This window comes from Eurytemora carolleeae, unplaced genomic scaffold (genome assembly GCF_000591075.1).
Source record: "Eurytemora carolleeae unplaced genomic scaffold, Eaff_2.0 scaffold157, whole genome shotgun sequence".
NCBI classification, from domain to species: domain Eukaryota; kingdom Metazoa; phylum Arthropoda; class Copepoda; order Calanoida; family Temoridae; genus Eurytemora; species Eurytemora carolleeae.
Window position 1 is genome coordinate 375,529 of NW_019396052.1, and position 19,954 is coordinate 395,482.

Here is a 19,954-nt window from a genome sequence, read left to right on the forward strand (position 1 = left end):
GCCCCTAGGCTTTGTATTGTATGGTCAACTAGGACTAATCGTGTGACTTGCAGTTGCAAGTGCTTGCATGATATGCTTGTTTTCATAAACATAATTTTTTGTCAATGTAAAATTTTGTTTTATATTATAATAATGTTATGTGTTTTCAAAAAAATAAAAATCAATTCATGTAAATTATCAAAACTTGATATTTTTACTTTTTTCTTCTTTATACCCCCCCCCCCCTTCTTGACTAGCCTTGAGTTTAACAAACTTTAAAATTACTTAAAATAATTATTAATTAATAATTTATTTTGTCTAACAAAAAATGTACACTAACATACAACTCTATATACAGGAAGTCTGAATAAATATGGGAATTAAAAATCATCTTTGATCGTTTTCATGGCAAATGTATGCTTTACAAAATGGGAAGTGTCGTTTTTGTATTTTCAGAAACGACAGAGATTTTAGAGAGGACTTGACTCTTTGAATCTTTTAATCCCTTTATTTTTGCAACCTGATGTCTTAGTCCTTGGATATTTCAAACTATGAATTCTGTTGGATCATATAATCTAAGTTTGAAATATCAAAGGTTTTCACCATCAGGTTGCAAAATCTAAACTCCTTTAGTAAGTTTTGTCTTATCTAATAAATAAAGAATGGGATATTTTCATATCTCAATAAAATAGGCAAAAGAGACATTTGGGAAATATACAAATTGTTTTGGGTTACAACAGTTGGTTAGTTCTTGTTACCATAGAAGCATTATTTATTCCCATGTTTATTGGGATATCCTGTCCACTTTATGTCCATGTTTATTGGGACTCCCTGCACACACAATTTCAATTTTATATTTGATCTGTGTCTCTTTTTAATATACAAAGAATATTAACCCAGAGAAGGCTGCAGGTTGCAACATACACAACTCGAAACTAAACAAATCAAACCATTTTACAATTTTCAATTTTACAAATCTACGCTAGTTCTGTACTGTACAAAACAGTACAGGCTTACAATCACGGTACAATACAGTACAATAAAGTAATAAAGTACAGAACAGTCAGTACAGTACAGTACAGTACAGTACAGTACAGTACAGTACAGTACAGTATAGTACAGTACAGTACAGTACAGTTCAGTACAGTACAGTACTGTAAAGTACATTACAGTTCAGTGCAGTACAGCACAGTACAGTACAGTACAAAAAAACTCTACCTGATTGGGTAGTATAAGAAAGTTGATAGCTTGAGCTGGCATCCAGAACATACAAGAACTTTGAAAGGTTGGAACTAATTTTTCTCTAAATAAATACAGTTGTCCCCAAGATAATGTGCAATATAAGAAAAAGAACTGATATTTTAAGCTTTTGCTGGATTTAGCAGTTGATGCAAGTGTTCAATCTTTTTCAAAGACTCAAAAAGAAAAGACAAGGTTTGCTTATATCCGCCAGGGAATGGTAATAAAATAAATTAATGCAATTACATTACTCGCTGAGCTTCTCTTCAAAAACAAAACATGGCAAGCACAAAGTTATAAATGCATTGTTGAGTAAAAGAATAGTTTATTAGTGTAAAAATACAGATATTCAATTGAATTAAATTGAAAAATCCACATCATCCTGAAAACATGGTTATTTTGGTCCGAAAAAAACCTTTGACTGATTATCGAGAGCATGAAGAACTCCTTGTGTTTATTTCTAAGATGGTGTTCAAACAGCCTGGAAACTGGATTGTATTACAAGTTTTATAAAGCTTATAAACTGTAATTGTGTGTTAATTAATGCTACGAGAAAACCTCTGTATTTTAAACATAACAAGAATTTATCATTTCTAATTGAAAAAAAATGAAATCAAATTTCAAATTCACTCTTAGTCTTAAACTTTTAAATTCAACAATTTTAGATGTTTGTGAAAATGTGATTGTTTAATTTCTTCCAAAATTTCACCAAGATTGAATTGAAAAATCAAAGAAAATTCGGGACATTATAATAAGAGAATTCGCAACATTGTAATAAGAGAATTCTCAACATTGTAATAATAGAATACGCAACATTGTAATAAGAAAATACGCAACATTGTAATAAGAGAATTCGCAACATTGTGATAAGAGAATTTGCAATATTGTAATAAGATAATTCACAACATTGTAATAAGAGATTTCGCAAGATTTCGTAACAATGTAATAAGATAATTCGCAACATTGTAATAAGAGATTTCGCAACATCGTAATAAGAGATTTCGCAACATTGTAATAAAAGAATTCGCAACATTGTAAAAAAAGATTTAGCAACATTCTAATAAAAGATTTAGCAACATTGTAATAAGAGAATTCGCAACATTGTAATAAGACAATTCGCAACATTGTAATGAAAGATTTCGCAACAATGTAATAAGATAATTCGCAACATTGTAATAAGAGATTTCGCAACATCGTAATAAGAGATTTCGCAACATTGTAATAAAAGATTTAGCAACATTGTAATAAAAGAATTCGCAACATTGTAATAAAAGATTTTGCAACATTGTAATAAGAGAATTCGCAGCATTGTAATATCAGATTTCGCGACATTGTAACAAGAAAATTCGCAATTTTTCCGTTCTGGTCTAGTTGTTTTTTCAATGGCTCCTTTGTTTTTGTTTAATTAACGGATATTTGAACATTAGCATGTTTAAATACCACAAAGAAGTATTGCACAAATAAAGGTACAATCTATTTTTTTACTCATCCTGTACCTGGGAAAAATAGAAAGATATTTTCAAATAATTTACGCAGGGTTTAAAAAGATTTAAAGATGTTGCCGAGGACTAGTGTCTATGGTTTCAAGAAAATATTTCCCAAAAGAAAATCCTTCTTGTGGTTTGCTTTCATCCCGAGTAAAGATTTGCTTATATGCTATCCAGGCCACATCAATAAACAAGCAGCTTGGAGCCTTGGATTTGGAATTCAGATATTCCAAATTCAATTCAAACTGCAGTCTTCTCTGCAAATATAAAGGGTGTTCCAGAAAACATGATACATTCACATACAAAATATATCTTTCGGCTTTCGGTTATTCTAACAACTGTCATAAAACAAACCTAGCCCTGGAATCTTTCCAAATGTGTGTTGTGCTTTCCAAGTATATAAAAGACATGTTAATTGGGATATCTTGTATTTTATCTTTTATCTTTATAATTATAGGGAGTTTTCGCAAAAAATAAAAGGGAGGTATAGGCTTACGTCGAAAAAAAAATCAATGCTGATCGCTACTAATGTTACGTTGCGTCTATAAGGAGAAAATTGTTAAGAACGACTCATACCAAATAACTTTAAGTTAATTGTATGTAAAGCAAATACAAAATATTATGAAATATCAACTATATACGAATGCGTCGATTAAAATTCGATGATTATAAGTTGTAATATCTGAATGATGTATTTGTAATTAAATTGAAATATTTACGATCTGAGTCGAAAATTGAAACTTTGTGAATTTGTATGGACACTACCTTTTTCGGCATGAGTTGTGTATAACAATTTTCTCCTTATAGACACAACAGATAGAATTATGATTAGTACCGATCACCATACTTTTCAACGAAAGCCTATACTAGACTCCTTTCATTTTTGCGAACACTCTCTTTATATAATTGTATTAGTTTTGATTATTTGAAAAATCTAATCCCAATTCCAGATTATTACCTGCACTCTGTAAAAATATCTGGTTTGCCCTCCATTATCGACATTCCTGTAGAAAGTAGATAGATAGATAGATAAATAGATAGATAGATAGATAGATAGATAGATAGATAGATAGATAGATAGATAGATAGATAGATAGATAGATAGATAGATAGATAGATAGATAGATAGATAGATAGATAGATAGATAAAAGGGAACAAGATAGATAGATAGATAGATAGATAGATAGATAGATAGATAGATAGATAGATAGATAGATAGATAGATAGATAGATAAAAGGGAACAGTGCTGAAAGAAAGATAGATAGATGGATAGATAGAAAGATGGAAGGGAACAGGGCTGATAGAAAGATAGATAGATAAATAAATAAATAGATAGATAAAAGGGAACAGTGCTAATAGAAAGATAGATAGATAGATAGATAGATAAAAGGAAACAGTGTAGATGGATAGATAGAGAGACGAAAGGGAACAGTGCTGACAAAAAGATAGATAGATAGATAAAAGGGAACAATGCGGACAGATATATAGATAGATAAAAGGAAACAGTGCTGACAGATATATAGATAGATAAAAGGAAACAGTGCTTACAGACAGATAGATAGATAAAGGGGAACAGTGCTGACAGATAGATAGATAGATAAAGGGGAACAGTGCTGACAGATAGATAGATAGATAAAGGGGAACAGTGATCACAGATAGATAGATAGATAAAAGGAAACAGTGCTGACAGATAGATAGATAGATAAAAAGGAACAGTGCTGACAAAAAGATAGATAGATAGATAAAAGGGAATTGTGCTGACAGATAGATAGATAGATAAAAGGGAACAGTGCTGACAGATATATAGATAGATAAATGGAACAGTGCTGACAGATAGATAGATAGATAAAGGGGAACAGTGCTGACAGATAGATAGATAGATAAAAGGGAACAGTGCTGACAGTTATATAGATAGATAAATGGAACAGTTCTGACAGATATATAGATAGATTAATGGAACAGTGCTGACAGATAGATAGATAGATAAAAGGGAACAGTGCTGACAGATAGATAGATAAAGGGGAACAGTGCTGAAAGATAGATAGATAGATAAAGGGGAACAGTGCTGACAGATAGATAGATAGATAAAAGGGAACAGTGCTGACAAATATATAGATAGATAAAGGGGAACAGTGCTGACAGATAGATAGATAGATAAAGGGGAACAGTGCTGACAGATAGATAGATAGATAAAGGGGAACAGTGATCACAGATAGATAGATAGATAAAGGGGAACAGTGCTGATTTTAAATGTTTTGATTTCAACTTTACCCTACAGGTTGAAAGATAGATTGATGAAAAGATAGGTTTAGAGATTTATATTTAGAAATCAACATGAGTTCTTGAACATTTAAAAAAAAATGAAATTCTGGAAGAAATTGTAAAAACAAGAAATCTGGTCAAATGCTACAATTTTGACAAAAACTTTCAATAATGTTAGGCCCAAAGGACAACGTTCAGGGTTAATGAAGTCATTAATTCAAATTTCAGTTTCCGAATATATAGCTGAACATTATACAATTTCTTTGAAAACCATAACTTTTAAACGATGAAAGCTTGTTTCTGGAATAAGACAAAGAAACTGAGTACTTGCAACAAACTCTGATTTTCTATTTCCTTTATCTTTGAAATCCGAGGTTAGGGACAAACTATGAATTCTGAAAGATGAAATAGTTTTAAGTTTAAATTATCAGAAAACAAAAATATAGGAATTTGGATATTAGAGTTTGAGGCAAGAACTCAGTTCCTTTACTCTGTGATCTTGTTGCGCTCTATACTATATACCTGTATAGAATATTGCAAGTATTGGAGGTGAAATCACAAATTGATCAAGGAGCATCTTCTGACCAATGATTGATAAACTGGTTCCAACAAACCTCTTTTAAGGGACAGTCTACAGTCGTCATCGTATATATTAATACAAAAAAGACGATTTCCTTTATCTATTTTTATTTCTACCAAGCTTTAAATAGCAGAGACACATTAAAATGTAAACAAATAGAAGTATTTAATGAACATTGAACAATTTCTCTTTGTTTTCTTGTAAACTTGTCATTTCCAGAACTCTTTGCAGGAATCAAAGCATTATAAATAAAAATTCATCTTCATTATTTGGATATAAACGCCAACTTTAACCCTTTTAAAGAGTTAAATGCCAAATTCACAGGATTACACCTTAATTCTAGCAATAATGATGAATATATTTTACTTTTTCTATCTTGAGAAGAAGTAGATTCTCACAAAGGAAAACAACTTTGCTGTTTTGTTTTTTTTGCTAAAATAATGGTTAAAAAGTACCGTTGTGAAACAGAAAGTCAGTCTTGACATTTTATTTACATTTCAATTTTTACTGCAGTATAGTTTTTAATGTACACTTGCTGTACACTATGTATGCTGAAAGTCACAGAAAAAAAAAATTATATAAATTCAAAGTGCTATTAAAATTTTCATACATTTTTAAGACCAGGTCGCCTTTTTAGTATCACAAAACCTTGACCTTATATTTGACAAACTCATCTATATTTTTCTGTAGCTCTAGACATTTTGCACATTTTTAGATCCATAAATGTAAAAGAATTAGCTTTTAACTTTTCATCCCCAAGAAGTTATTGGCAAAATTTTCAAGAACTTTTGCAGAGATCTTTAAAACTTTGAATCCGTGTACATTACAAAGGAATTGAGTCCTTGCCACAAATTCGGATTTTCTAATCCCTATATCTTTGGAACCCAATGTCATAAACCTTTGATATTTCAAACTTATATTATTTGATGTTACAGAAGTCATAGTTTGAAATGTCAAAGGTCTACAACATTGGACTCCAAAGATAGGGATTAGAAAATCAGAGTTTATTACAAAGACTCAATTCCTTTAGAACAATTAAGATTCAAGTAAAAACATCACCTTGTCTAGCCATTTGTACCAACGGAATAAAATATTAGGGAACACAAAAGTCCCTAGAACTCCATATCTAGAAAAGTATCAATAATAGATAAAAATTTGGTCCCTAGAACTCCATATTTAGAAAAGTATTAATACTAGATAAAAATTTGGTCCCTAGAACTCCATATCTAAAAAGTATTAATAATAGATCAAAACTTGGTCCCTAGAACTCCATATCTAAAAAGTATTAATAATAAATCAAAACTTGGTCCCTAGAACTCCATATCTAGAAAAAGTATTAATAATAGATCAAAACTTGGTGCCTAGAACTCCATATCAAGAAAAGTATTAATTAAAGATAAATATTTGGTCCCTTGAACTCCATATCCAGAAAAATATTAATTTCCCTAGATAAACATATCTTAAGACACGATTGAAAAGTATAATGGTGGCTAAATTAAAATTTTCCAGTTTCCAGGTTTCTATTTGATAAAAGTTCTTTTTGGATTTTGTGACTGCGGACTTTAAAATCTTTAATATTTTATAATGTCAATTAGAAAAGTTTGAGAGAAATGTTTTCACCCCGCCTCCCCCTCCTCGTTTTAAATGTAAAAAGTATGAGGTCCTATTTACCCTATTTTATAGAATCTAAATTTTACAATTTATGTAAATGGAGGATATGAAGGGATGAAATGAACCCCAGCAAATATACATAAACTTCATGAATTTATTGTATTTAGAATTATAAATATATATTTTATTTATTTATTTAAACACATAACTATTCGACATTCAGTTTCACTACACAGTGTCCCTGGAGGAACAACTTTTTTGATAAAAGTTCCGAAAACGTATTTTGCCATTTTTTTGTCTGGGTCTCTAGTTCTCAAAATATAAATTTTAAAAAATCTGTTTGAGGTTTTTTAAACAATCCTCATTTTTAAATAGTTCATGAAAATATTCCAAAATCAAGGATTCGGCTAAAACATGTAAGTTCTCTTTTTCAAGTTTTAGCCGAACCCTTGATTTTGGCATATTTTCATGACCTATTTAAAATGATGATTGTTAACCCCCCCCCCCCCCCAACAGATTTTTTTGGAATTTATATTTTTGAGAACTAGAGAACCAGACGAAAGAAATGGCAAAATACGTTATATGGAACTTTTTCAAAAAGGTTGTTGTCTTTATTTATTAAAATTCACACATTCCTGGACCTTATTTTAAAAATACACAGTACTGCGAGATAGGAAGACGTCATTCCTGAATGAATAGATGAATATGGTCCTAGGGCTCAATATATGGTAGAATGTATTTCTGGATGAATAGAGATGAATATGGTCTCAGGCTTTAATTTATTTCTGGATGAATAGAGATGAATATTGTCCCAGAAACCAATGTATTTTAATGAGCGGTGATGAATATGGTCCCGAGGTACAATGTATTTCTAAATGAATAGACTGCTATGGTCCCAGGGTCCAGTGTATTTCTGAATGAATAGATGAATATGATCCCAGGGTCCACTGTATTTTTAAATAAATCGATAATTTGGTTCCAGGGTCCAATGTATTCATTACTGAATGAATAGAGATGAATATGGTCCCACAATCCAAGGTATTTTGAATGAAAGGATGAACATGGTCCCGGGGTCCAATGAATTCTTGAATGAATAGAGATAAATATGGTCCCAGAATCCAATGTATTTTAAATAAATAGATGAATAGGTCCCGAGGGTTCAATGTATTTCTGAATGAATAGATGAATATAGTTCCAGGGTCCACTGTATTCCTAAATGAATTAATGAATATGGTTCCAGGGTCTAATGTATTTCTGGATGAATTGATGAATATGGTCCCAGGGTCCAATGTATTTCTAGATGAATTGATGAATATGGCCCCAGGGACCAATGTATTTACCAGGGATCAATGTATTTCTGAATGAATAGTGAATATGGTCCCAGGGTTTAATGTTTTTTCTAATAAATGGTGAATATGGAGTATGGACTCTGTAGGTTATGTTGTCTATCCGGTTAAAAATGATGCTTGCTCTTTACTCTCTATACTTAATACTTTCTATATTTGATTGATAGTGCACATTTAGACTAAAGATTGATATATGCACATAAAACATTAGTGTTTGGGCATGATACATTGAACAAACTTTGTATAGTACACCGATTTTTCATTCAATTATTCAAGTTTCTTAAGAAGGCAACGAATATAGGGAAAATGAAAGTTTTTTATGAAAGGCATGTTTGGTGCAAAAAAAAAAATTATCTAAGCTTTTGATTTGGTAAGTATGGTTTGGTAAAAACCAGAGTTATGTTAGCATGTTTTGATAAAACCAAAGTTATGTAAGCATGGTTTGGTAAAAAACCAAAGTTAAGTAAGCATGGCTTGATAAAAACCAAAGTTATGTAAGCATGGTTTGGTAAAAACCAAAGTTATGTAAGCATGGTTTGATAAAAAACAAAGTTATGTAAGCATGGTTTGATAAAAACCAAAGTTATGTATACATGGTTTGATAAAAAACCAAAGTTATGTAAGCATTATTTGATAAAAAACAAAGTTATGTAAGCATGGTTTGATAAAAACCAAAGTTTGATAAAAATTAGTTTATGTTTGGTCAAAAAAAACTGAACCTGGCGATATTTGCAAAATCATAATCAGACTTCTGCTCTGGAAATACCTTCCTGGAAATAATAGAATATTCGAATGCATGGATTATAAAACTTTTAAACTATTTAATTCAATAAATATTTATTAAAGTATATTTCTAACTACACTGAAATAATTTATTTAGGAGGACGTTAACACTAACGCTCGTAAATATACAAAAAGAGCTGAGCTGAAAACTGTGGATATTGAGATTAGTGTATTCTTTTCTAAATCTCAAGATTAATATTTAATCTCTAGTTTGTATCCAGAAAAGTGTATAAAATTTAACCAATGAGAGCGGCGAATAAGAAGCCAAGAAATTTAAAATTTTGCGCGCCATTGGTCGGAACCGCTATGGATAACCAAAAAGAATAAAATTAGATCAGGCAGAAATTAAAAGCGTCCACAGACCACAAAGCATATTTAGATTAAACGATCGGCATCAAGGGTTTCCTTATACTCTGACTTCAACCTAATAGTGTACATCTTTAATATTTCAAACCTTGATTATTTGATCTGACAGAATTAACATTTTGAAATGTCGAAGGTCGTGAGTATGTGAAGAGTGAGCAAATAAAAAAAAAATGAAGCAAAAATGAAGGCGTAAAACGAGATAGGATTTTGTTAAGTTTTAAATTCGACCTGAGCAAGGTTTGCTGAATAAATTCCGACCCTGAGTAAAGCGTTCCATAAACAACACAGTTGGCTGAACAATATTAAAAAAATATTAATTTAATTATTTTGAATATTTGAAAAGTAAAATTTGGTATAATTGTGAAAATTCGTCTATATTTTTAAACTAGGATTATTTGTCCAGAACAATTCTAAGAAGTCTTAATTGCTTGTCCAAGATATCGGTAAGTTCTCGATAAGTCCCTACCCCCGTCCCTATACCCCCCCCCCCATGCCTGTCCTAGAAGAACAACTCTCGGCCCGAACCTAGTTTAGAACTTTAGGTGCGGTGATTGGCCATAAAATTGTTTGAGCCTAAGTGCGGATTTTTGAAATGTGTGGGCCGACAAAGTCGAGAAAACACATGGATCTGATTTAGCATTATTGGCCAAAACAATCAATTTTTTGTTGATTTGAAATCAAAGTTTATTTAACCTAGCAGAGGTCTTGAACCGAAAATGTGTTTGACTCTCCCCACAAGCCCAGCCATGGTTTTCTGTAAAAGATAGAGATAAGAAAATGGGGTGAATACTTAGTGCCATTTTACGACATCATAATGCATCAAGTTTGTATTTTACATTCAGTAGCAAAATCATTCTTTTTGTCAATACTTCCAGAGACTTCTCAGTATTCAGAGATCGGACACTTTGAGTGGATATTGTTAGTTGCTTGATTTCTATATCCTATTTGGACACTTTTAAACTGGAGGATCAATGATTAATCCTAAGATTTACAACACAAAATATTTTAAGAAACCACAAATATTTTATCATCAGAGTTTTTTTTGTAAATCTTTCCAGTCTTGAGGGCGCACTTTTATTTGAAATATCTCTAAACTTTTGTTTGGAATATTTTTAAAGTTTTGTTTGAAATATCACGAAACTTTTATTCAAAATATAGTTTTTTTTAATATTGCTAAAAATTTGCTTGGAATATTGCGCAACTTTTGTTTGAAATATAGCAATTTTTTGTTTGGCATATCTTCGAAACTTTTGTTGGGGATAGCGCGAAAATTTGTGTTTGTAATATCGTTTAACATTTTATTTAAAATATCGAAAAACTTTTTTCTGACATCCTTAAACTTGTGTTTGGGATATTACGAAATTTTTGTTTGTAATATCGTTAAACATTTTATTTAAAATATCGAAAAACTTTTTTCTGACATCCTAAAAACTTGTGTTTGGGATAGCGCGAAACTTTTGTTTGAAATATCATTGAAAATTTTGTTTGAAATATTATTGAAAATTCTGTTTAAAAAATCACAGAACTTTTGTTGAAATGTTGCAGAACGCTTGTTTGGATTGAACTGGAAAAAAGAAATATAGAACAAATTATAATTAAAAAAATAACATGTAAAAAGTTTAAATGCAGTATAACTATCTCCGGATTATGTCCAATTTCTATATTCCCCCCACCCTGGTATTTCCAAAATTTGGTTTCCATGCTTTGTGTCAAATAATTTGGCTCTAGGGTTTAAATAATAAATAGTACTTTGGTCTGCAGATTTAGCAAAGTTGAAAGGATTGTGTACATCGTGATATGTTTCCGTGAATATATTTATTTCCGCATGGTCAAATCTTATTTTTTTATTTTAAATTGAAATAAAATGATTGAAAACTTTCTTATTTTCACTGTCAGAATTTCAAACAACAAAAAATCTTTTCAAATTTTTTTTTACTTTTTCAGTTTTTACGAAAAGGCATACACAGGAGTTTATGAAAGTCGGCTCACATAAAACTAACAACATCTAGTCTGTATAGTATAATTTCAGTCATATTTTTATCTTTAATTTAAAATCCGTCAAAAATATCATAAAAGACTTAGTTTACTTTAATTTTTTTATTAAAAACCAACAAATTCGAAAAATATTCATTTTACGGGAAGAAATGTGTTTTGAATTAAAGGCTCATGCACTGACTTTTAACTTTTGGACCCCTAACTTATATTGATCCGTAATGAAAAAAATAAAACTATGGATTAACAAAATATAATATTGATTTACAGATAAATTAAGAATTTAACTGAAGCCTGTATCATGTGCTTGGTAAAATACTTGTTTGATATCTTATTCAACTCTACTTTCATATATAGATGTGACAGTGAGTTGTGTTGAAAATCCTTATTTAGTAAAACTATTAAAACTATGTGTTTCAGATATAGATGTGACAGTGAGTTGTGTTGAAAATGTATTAAGTAAAACTATTAAAACTATGTTTCTTAACAAAAATAAATAGTAATTCTTATTTTGAATTCATTACTAACTTGATTTTAAAATTAAATTGTTTTATCAATTGTCCCTCAGAAAAAAATTGTTGAAAAAACACATACAAACCAATATCAAATCTAACTTTATATAATTTGGAAAGTGTTTAAAACACCCAAAAACAAAATGTTCCATATACAATGTCCGAATTTAATGAATTTCAGCCACGACTCAAATCCCCCAAAAACCGGTTTCAATTGAGCGCCGACTTAAATCTTGAAAAATTAATACAAATTTAAGTGGAACCAACAAAATTCGACCTCCGATTCATCAATGATCTGTGTAGGATTTAAAAAAAAACTCAAAATCAAGATTTAGAGAAAAATTGCGAATTTTTTTTTTGGTGGGGGGGGAATTAAACATTTCTGTCTTCACCACATACGATAAGCAATAATTTATTGTGCGTTTAGAATAAAATGCTTGAATTAAAAAACTCAAAATCATGTCATTAAAAATTTCTAAATGTTTCTATTTCACCCCAGAGTCACCTATGTGTTTGTGGTAGTAAATTACTGGTAATTATTTAATCATTTAAACTTTGTTTTCTGTGTGAATACTGCCATTGTATTATTAATTAAATTGCTTTTATATTACAACAAAAACAAATTAAGTAATTTCCCTTAACAATTTTGGTTGATGACGTAATATGGTTTTCAAAATGTTGATAAATAGGTGTTCAAGGAATTCAATATGTTCCAGGATTCGTCATGATGCAGAATTTGAAATTTTCCATGGATATCAATAAGTAAAGGAACGGAATTATACACTACTAATGCTCAAGCCATTTTTGTAACCTTCAATATAATAAATTTTGAACTTTTTATCTCGCTCTAATTCACAGTTTGAAATTTCAGAAATCTACGATATTTTAAAATTCTAAAAAAGGATACTTGACGGTTATTCCAGATTTTATTTAAAAAGAATTTTTTTTATAAATTAAAAATATTAATTAAAAGGAAAATCAAGAATTAAAGTTTGACGTTTATTAAAATTATGTTTTATGTTAGATTAAATACACTTCATACTTTAGATATTTATTTTTGATTTTGCAAAATCTAAAATTCAATTTTACTGGGTTTATGATTGTAAGAGAGGATATGAAAATTAAATACAAGAATTGGAGAAATTTATCAAATTGATCAAACTATGTTTTGTTATGATATTGAAGCACATTTTTAAAACTTTTTTATTATAAAGAAGAGACGGCATTCGAGAAATCCAATTTTGATAAAATAAGAACGATAAATTTCATTTTGGAAAAAAACATAACGTAATTAGTCTATATTGGTACACATTTCTAACTCATCTTTATTGGTACACAGTTCCAACTCGTCTTTATTGGTACAGAGTTCCAACTCATCTTTATTGGTACACAGTTCCAACTCATCTTTATTGGTACACAATTCCAACTCATCTTTATTGGAACACATTTCTAACTCGTCTTTATTAGTACACAGTTCCAACTCATCTTTATTGGTACACAGTTCTAACTCATCTTTAGTGGTACACAATTCCAACTCATCTTTATTGGTACACAGTTCCAACTCATTTTTATTGGTACACAGTTCCAACTCGTCTTTATTGGTACACAGTTCCAACTCGTCTTTATTGGTACACAGTTTCAACTCATCTTTATTGGTACACAGTTCCAACTCATCTTTATTGGTACACAGTTCAATTGAATAAATAAGTCATGCACTTACTTCACTGTAAAGAAAATAAGTCATTGCCACATGCACAAACTTTCTAATCCCTTTATCTTTTCAACCTGATTGTGAAAACCTTCATATTATAAACTTGGATAATTAGATATAACTAGATTATATGTCGTTTGACATTTATAAGGTCCACGAAATTGGGTAAAAAAATATTGGGATTAGAAAATCAAGGTTTGTGGAAAAGACTCATTTCCTTTAAGCAATCAAGTCTAGAAGAATTGAGGTTTCCAAATCTCTATAATTAACCCATGATGTGGTAGACCTTAGATATTTCGAACTTCAAATTTTAATAGATCAAACAATCTAAATTTGAAATATGATTTTTACACCATCAAAGTTTTTAAATTAACCAATTTTCAAGTAAATTACAAACCTATAGATACATCAGATAATTTATCTAGGATTACAAACCTCTGTAAAAGTTTACGCATGTATGGTGCAAGACAATGCGGGAAATTGTGAGAAGTTAGCACTTTTCTAGAGACATTTAAATATATTACAAGTTTACTTAAAATTCCACCACAGTTACTTTTAATGAAGCGACATGTAATACAGTGAAACCCTTAATAACGAATACATCGAAAGAATTCATCAAATGTCGTATTCTTCACTTTCTGATAATGGACTGTTGCAGACATTTAGTTTTTTTAATTAAATGATTATATGGAACTCTTTAAAACTGTCCCCGCATATTCATGGCTATTTATTTATTTTCGCAAATACTGAAATTTATGTAATATAGTATAAAACTCATTGAAAAATTTTCAAGACTACATTTGATAAATTCTTCCGATGCATTCGTTATTAAAGGAAGTGTTCGCGAAAAATGAAAGGGGGTATAGGCTTAATGCGATAAAAAAGCGCATTTGATCGCTACTAATCTTACTTCTAGCTGTTGCGTCTATAAGGAGAAAATTGTTAAAAACGACTAATACCGAAGAACGTAGTGTCCATACAAATTCAGAAAGATGCAGCCGTAAAAAAATCTATTTAATTAATCATTCAGATATTACATCCCATGGTCATCGATTATCTTTCGCCACATTTGTATATAGTTGATTTTTCATAATATGTTTTGATTTTATTTTTTTAAATAATATTTAGCTTACAATTTGTTTTCGAACATTCCTGGAAAATATCAAAATGTCGTCTTCATTACCAAAAATCCTCGAAACAGGAATAAATGTTTTTAAAGTAACTCTCAGATCATAGCAATTAAAACATATTATGAAAAATCAACTATATACAAATGTGGCGAAAGATAATCGATGACTATAGGTTGTAATATCTGAATGATTTGTTTGAAATTAAATTGATTTTTTTAGGGTCCAAGTCGTATGTTGCATCTTTCTGAATTTGTATGGACACTACGTTCTTCGGTATTAGTCGTTTTTAACAATTTTCTCCTCATACACGCAACAGCTAGAAGTAAGATTAGTAGTGATCAAAAGCGCTTTTTTATCGCATTAAGCCTATACCCCCTTTCATTTTTCGCGAACACTCCCTTTAAGGGTTTCACTGTATCAGTCAGTCTTTAAGATTACCTGTATTAACTATCATTAGACTAAATATAGACTCTGAATACGAATGGTTTAGTTAATCATTTACCAGTAGAGAAATAAATTCAGAAAGCTTTAAGTGTGATTTATAAAATACTTAAAGAGACTTTGTAGTTTGGGCATTGTTACAGATTTATGAAATTAGGGTGACAATCGCTTTAATTAAAATTTTTCCTTTGAATTTTCTCTTCATGTCTTCATTTTCAAGATTTATAGGATGGAATGGGGGGGGGGGGGGCGGGGGGACAATGCATAAATTCTACATATTACATAAAATGCTTGCAGTTAGCCTCAATTTGAGAGTGCATATTTTACTGAACTTTGTTTTATACAATTGTTGTAAATAAGACGTTATAGAATTTAAGGTTTCGTGGACATTACTTCAAGGGAGGCCCTTTTTTCACACTCCTCCCGAACAAAGTATCGCGTATAGACAAGTTTTATTTATGTTATTTTGGTTTCCCAAAAATGGTCTATATATATATACCAAGAAGGGTCCGATTTTACTTGAAAAAAGGTCAAAATAAGTCCAACAGATATCCAGCTTTCACTTCTGACAGGTCTCATCCCATAAATAACAAATTCCGGATGGGTGCGTTCTAGAATGTCATGTCATTGAACCTTGATCTAAGCAAAATTGAGGAAGATATGACGCTTTTCTATCTGGTATAGTTTTATATTTCTTGAAATTTGTTTTTTTTTATATATACATAATATAATAATATTTTTTTCTGAAATTAAGGATTTCTTCACATTTTTTGTTCAAGCGAAGGTTGAAAGGTTAAAGTTTTGATTTAGGCAAGCCCTGTTTAAATTTAAATTTAAACTGTGCCAAAATTATATGAAAATCTATATATATGAAATTTTGTATACTGCACTGCCATTGGCTGAAGTTATGGTGACGTAATACGGACTTTACGGACTGTATGTAATAATATTATCAATTATTTCTATTGATAATGCAAAATAAGAATTAAATGATTATAACAGGAGCAAACCTGAGATTCTCAGGTTTCTGTGGGATATCGTCGTTTTTAGATTGGTTTCGTATTTGTTGAATATGATCTGCTTAATACTACAACTTCTATACAAAATTGTAAATATATGAATTTTGGTATAAATTTGACATAGTTTTATATCTATTTCTCGAGACAGAAACAATTAAAAACAATTTTGTAAAGAGTTTATCAAAATAAAATAGATATTTCGTTCAATTTTGATTAGACAAATCTTTGGAAGTTCCAACTTTTTTAATTGGACAGCGGAATTACCATTCTCTATAATAGGAGAGTCACTCTAAATTACGATCACAGTCCCATGAAAGGGTTTACTTTAAACTAAAATCTCCAATTTTCTAGAACAAATGTAAAAAATTTGCAATATTTTCTTGCAGGGAAAATTTTGATAAATTTGTATCTATAAAAATCCTTTGATGCAAATATCCATATATTATATATCTTTAGGGGAAGGAATGCTTTTGTATAAAAATCTGAATGTTTTTATTAAAAATTGGGAAAGCGTTAAATTGAAAAGCAAAATAAGCATTTAGCAACAATTTCATGCTCGCAGGTCACGGGTCGCGGGTTGCGGGTCGTGGGTTGCGGGTCGTGGGTCGTGGATCGTGGGTCATGGGTCGTGGGTCACGGGTCGTGGGTCACCTCCCTTCTATTTTATTTTTGTAATACTGTTCTCATTTTAGAAGACTGGCAGTGGGTTTAAAACAAGTAAAACCACCAAAAGAAAACTTGTACACAAGAAATATTAATCTTTAATGTGAACATCTTCAAACGTCTTGAAAAATGAACATTTTCCTATGAATTGTTTTCAAATCATTTCAAATCAAAATATAAAAAAGAGGTCGAACAATTTCAAATTTAAATGGGTTAAAAAATGCATTAGTGTAACAATGTCATAGTTTGCACTATTTAAACTTATTTTTACATTTATTAATCAATTTCAATCTAAAAACTTTATTCAATTTCCATTCAATATACAGAGAGTTATAGAGTATATTTCAGTGAATTCTGTCTAAGTTTAAGTTTTTAAGCTTCAGTTTCTCATTAGTGGTCGGGAGTGGGACACAAAACATAAAAGGTTTCTTGTTTTCTGGAGAACATTCAGGAAATATTTAGTTTTCTTGGAATTTCTTGTTGACAAAGTTATCAATTAGAGTTTATGAACCGGTTTCAACTTCAAACCCTATACCCTGTGAACTTTTGTCCGGAAAATGTTAATTTTGCAGGCCTGATCTCGATATCCAATGTGGGCACTTCTAAATTTGAACATGATCCCTCAATCCTTGTAGATCTTTCGGAGTAAAAAAGGAAGTAAATTAAACCATTGTCTGCTTGAGATGGAGATTAATCTTTAATCCCAAGATTCACAACAGAAACGTTCTGACTTCTGGTAGGGTTTGCATTATATGAAATATGGTTTAATATCAATTTTATTAAAACTAAAATGACACACTGAGCTTACTGTGTAGAGTGTACGTAAACAATCTCCAACTCTTGTTTCAAAATATGTATCAATGTAAACTAGACAGAAGGCAAATATAAAATGTTGGTATGACTTTGTGACCTTGTTGCTCATTTAGTTTTAATTTTGCGCACAGCACTATAGTTTTAGTAGAAGTAGATATTTCCATTTACTGATAACCCCGATATAGGATTCATCTCTAATTGGATAATGAGCTAGATAGACAGATAGATTTTACCGCCAAGCAATTACTATTGGTTCAAAATAGACAACCAACATATGGCTGAACCCTGATTGGATCAGGCGCTAATGGACTCGGCATGCTAGAGTGACAGATAAATTAATATAATTAATATCAAAATTTATAACATTATTTATTGTTCTTTACAATAGCTCTTTAATAAGAGAAGTTCTGATTAAAAACAATAAAATTTTAATCTAACATTCAATTTACATTAGTTTGAAGGTTTGGCTGAAGATGTTTATAAAATAAAGAGAGGTCACTCCCTTTAATTAAAGAGATAAGAAGAATTAAAGCAAGAAAAATATTAAAGATGAAAGAATGAAAAAGTAGAAAGTGAAAAACTAATGAAAGATAAAAACTAGGAGAAAGACAAAATATAACAAAATGATCGAGTTAATGAAGGAAACATGACAAAGAAAAAAGGGACCAACCCTATTAAGAAAAAAAGGGACCAACTCTATTAAGAAAAAAAGGGACCAACCCTGTTAAGAAAAAAAGGGACCAACCCCATTATGAAAAAAAGGGACGAACCCTGTTAAGAAAAAAAGGGACCAACCCTGTTAAGAAAAAAAGGGACCAACCCTGTTAAGAAAAAAAGGGACCAACCCTGTTAAGAAAAAAAGGGACCAACCATGTGAAGAAAAAAAGAAATTGAGGAAATTTAAAATATTATAAAGTTTTAAAAAATGACGAAACTGAAATTATTAGATAATTATGGACTAAAAAATTGTAATACGATAATTCCACTTTTTTCGATAAACTCTTGATTTTCGACAAAGTAGGTCTCTTCTGCTAATCCATCACTCGACCTTGTCTCAGGTTTTGATTATACCACTGTGAACTATGGTTGTTTTCGATCTATTACTTCATTTACATAGATATTATAGATACATGCCCAAATACAAGAAATTCAAAACTCGTTTATTTTTCAATAACTTTTTAGTAAGACGAGATATAATTGGAAAAAAGTAAGATTTCAGTCTTGCATCAAAGAAAATGAGTCTGTGCCAAAAACTCTAATTTTTCAATCCCAATCTTTGAAAACCAACGCCGTATATCTTGGATACATTTCAAACTTTCAATTTGATTAGATCAATTGTTTTAATTTGAAATATCAATGGTTTACACCATAAGATTGCAAAGGCATATTAGAATATTTGAACTACTAGAAGTGCTACTCAAGTATTATTTCTTAAATCTCTGCTTATAACTTACCTCGCGTGGATACAATATTTATTCAATAATTTTTGATAAACTTAATTTAGTTTATTTCTGTTCTAGAAGTTTGAGTAAATGTCTAATATAAAGCATAAACTTGAAACTTAAAATGCTTGAATTTATATTTGGAATTTTACACATTTGTTAAAAATATAGATTGCTTAAGCATTATAATATATATGCTTCAATGGTAATACGTATTTTTTTAGAGTAATCGCTAATTCAATTATGCAAAATACAGAATACTTGGAATTTTTAAAAAAGTATATTTTACGTGATCAACCTTTTAACCCTTTAAAGGCTGAGGGGGGGTCTAAATCTATGTATAGCCTGGGGGGGCGTTCCAAGCCCCCCCCCCCCACTCAATAGAAAAATGCCTGACAGTATAGGTATAGGGTTGAAATGCATGTTCATTGCCCAATTTCCAAAGCCAGCTCGTTAAAAAAATTGGACCGATAACTTTTAATAGTTTAGGTGCTAAGGAGAGTTGAAAAAAATTGCAAAAAAAGGGTAAAAAAATATAAAAATTAATTGTTTTTATTTTGAACAAATATCAAGATG

At 30.3% G+C, this 19,954-nt stretch overlaps 1 protein-coding gene across 1 annotated transcript; it reads right to left on the reverse strand.

Moving 5' to 3' along the window:
• Window positions 1-273: 273 nt before the first annotated feature.
• LOC111705690 (mpv17-like protein) lies at window positions 274-10,436 on the reverse strand. Its single transcript, XM_023478322.1, has 8 exons — window positions 10,349-10,436; window positions 9,884-9,947; window positions 9,226-9,276; window positions 6,609-6,675; window positions 5,492-5,585; window positions 3,664-3,709; window positions 1,198-1,282; window positions 274-914 (listed from the first exon to the last, which is right to left on the reverse strand). Exons 1-8 carry the CDS (start codon window positions 10,401-10,403, stop codon window positions 831-833), a joined length of 546 nt encoding a protein of 181 aa, XP_023334090.1. The 5' UTR covers window positions 10,404-10,436; the 3' UTR covers window positions 274-830.
• Between the last annotated feature and the right edge of the window lie 9,518 nt (window positions 10,437-19,954).